General features: G+C 37.0%; 1 protein-coding gene across 1 annotated transcript; it reads left to right on the forward strand.

Moving 5' to 3' along the window:
- The first annotated feature begins 1,489 nt into the window (after nucleotides 1-1,489).
- On the forward strand, nucleotides 1,490-1,888 carry LOC116168097. The gene has a single exon (XM_031483762.1). The coding sequence runs from the start codon at nucleotides 1,490-1,492 to the stop codon at nucleotides 1,886-1,888; it is 399 nt and encodes a 132-aa protein (XP_031339622.1).
- Nucleotides 1,889-2,533: the final 645 nt, after the last annotated feature.

A 2,533-nucleotide genomic window follows, 5' to 3' on the forward strand; every position in this document is an offset into this window, starting at 1 on the left:
ATTTACTTTAAACCAGGGACCCGGATCGGACCGTAAAAGAACCGAAACCGGTATTTTTTTCTGGACCGAAAACCGAACCGAAACCGTTATTCCTTCAGAAATGGAAACGTATTGAGAACCGGAACCCATATTACTTTTTTCGGTTTTTTTACGGTGGATTATAAATGTTTAATAAGGTGTCGAAATTGAAGGTATTACGGGTGGCGGTGGCGCTAATTTAGCAACTACTGTAAATGCAAATAATAAATGGAGGGGCGATGTTTTCGAAAATAAAAATAAAAAACAAGTCGTATTTTTCTTACTTTTTGTGTATTTTTCTGTTTTTTAGTAATAAATTAAGTTTAAATACACATTTCCCTCTTCCTCCTTTATTCCCCTTGTTATAAATTACTAGCCACACTGACGATACGTCACGTTTTGGTATTCATGACTTCTTTTTCGCACCTATTAATTAACAAATCACGTTGTTATAATGAATTTTTTGACTGCCATACTTTCTAAAAGACTAGAACCGCAAATAACCGTTATGGACCGAAAAAAATGCGCAGAACAGAACCGTTATTTCTTTTTAAAACCGAAACCGGACCGGAACCGTTATAAATATTTTCGCTTAAATATAAACAGAACCGGAACCGACATTTCATTTGGGTCCGGATCCCTGCTTTAAACTGATATTTATGGAGTTTTATTTAACATTGACTTAACAATTTGAATTCGTCTCTCGTCACTTCATCACTCGCGACCGCTTCCAGCCGCCATTGGCACTCGTTTTTAGAGATTTTCATATTGCTCTCAAAAATTAGGTAATGTTTGGGTTGGTTAATAAAATCTGCAGATTGTAACTCAAATACTGTGTAACTTTCCCCATTTATGTTTTTAATTTAACAACCCATCTAAAATAGAAACTCGGATCTTGTCATGCGGGATAATGACATAGCTTTTTTTGTGCAAATGCAACCTAATCGTGATTGATACATCAGTCAGGAATGTTGAGCACATACCATTATTTATAGCTAGATACTTATTTTTATAAGACGAATCGAACCCGTACGATTACGGATTCCGATGAACGAGTTACATGTTCAACTATAAAGTTCCCCCATAATTTGTCATTTTGTAATATAAAATTGCTTTCATCTTAATTTTGAATACAAAATTATATTTAAAGGTCATGAGCACGCCACTGGCGTGTAATGGGGTGTCGCCATCTACGTTTGTTAAAAGGAAGCAGCGAATTTATCTGAAGTCTCGACGTTGGGGGCAGCGCTGTTCCAATGTTTATTTCCGATTGAAACGCATTTCGTTTTCCTCCCCCACTTTCAATTTCAACCAATGAGGTTTACGTATGTAGTACACTACGTCGGCGGCGTACATAAAAGCAAAAACTAAAAGTGCAATGCTTCATTCTAGAAAATTTTCATGTGTGGTGTTAATCGCGTGTAATTTCCGAAGTGTCTATTCAGCAATAAAAAAAAACCCGAAGTTCGAAATGGCTTTCATGATGCCGGTGGTTAAAAACGACTGGGATATTTACAAGTGCAATCGAAGCCGCCGTATATCGGAGTGTTCGAATACCCAATCGTGTAGGTCAAGAAAAGTGTCCGAATGCAAATCTGAGGGACCGAGTTTGTCGACATCGCCGGGGTCCGATTTTATGGTGGGTTCGCCTGGAAATCGCAGTGGCCCCGTGAACATGTCCCGCCAGTACTCGAGGATGAGTTCAAGAACGTCACAGAACAGTTTGCAGAGTCCGTGTAAAAGTATGGGGTCGTCGCCTCCCAAATCGGACTCGCAAACCAGTTTAAATAAGTTCCACAATCGTCTTTTGGACAAACTGAAACGTTCGTTAAGAAGTAAAGACAGTGACGACGAACGCACCAGTTCATGAAACGGACGTATGGATGTTCAGTCATCGAAAGATGAGCATCCCCAAAAGTAGTGTTTACCCTGTGGTTGGGTTGGGTGCTTCTGCGACCGTCACTACTCCACGATAACGACTACGTTGGGTGTTCAGGTTAGCATTGAAAGTGACCTGTGATATCTATGTAGTTCAATAATTCAAATGGGCTTTAATACATGTTGTAAGTAGTACGGTCAAATTTGTTTTTCATTGGGTATTTGAATGGGTGTAACATACGACTTTTGGAAGTTTTTACCATAAGACTGCATATTATTACGTTTTGCATAATTTATAAAATGTTAAGCTTTGCATAGTTAAAATACCTACAATTCGGCTAAGTACTTGATTGATAGCCGTGCAATGTTTGTAGCACATTCCAGGTAATTGGTGTGAAAATACGTTTTATAAGTAAACGAATATAATAAGTACAATAAAAGCTTGTTAGGCTGTTTTAAAAATCAAATTATATTAGGTATAATTACATAGATAATTAGCTTAAAATTGTTCGATTGTATTAAATAATGTGGCTTTATCGCTTCTATAAATATACCTATTAGTAAACAAGTTTTTCAAGTTTCGGATTATACACAAAATGTAATAAATAATAATAAATGATATAATAAAGTGGTTGTA

The sequence above is a fragment of the Photinus pyralis genome, unplaced genomic scaffold (genome assembly GCF_008802855.1).
Source record: "Photinus pyralis isolate 1611_PpyrPB1 unplaced genomic scaffold, Ppyr1.3 Ppyr1.4_LG4, whole genome shotgun sequence".
NCBI classification, from domain to species: Eukaryota; Metazoa; Arthropoda; class Insecta; order Coleoptera; family Lampyridae; genus Photinus; species Photinus pyralis.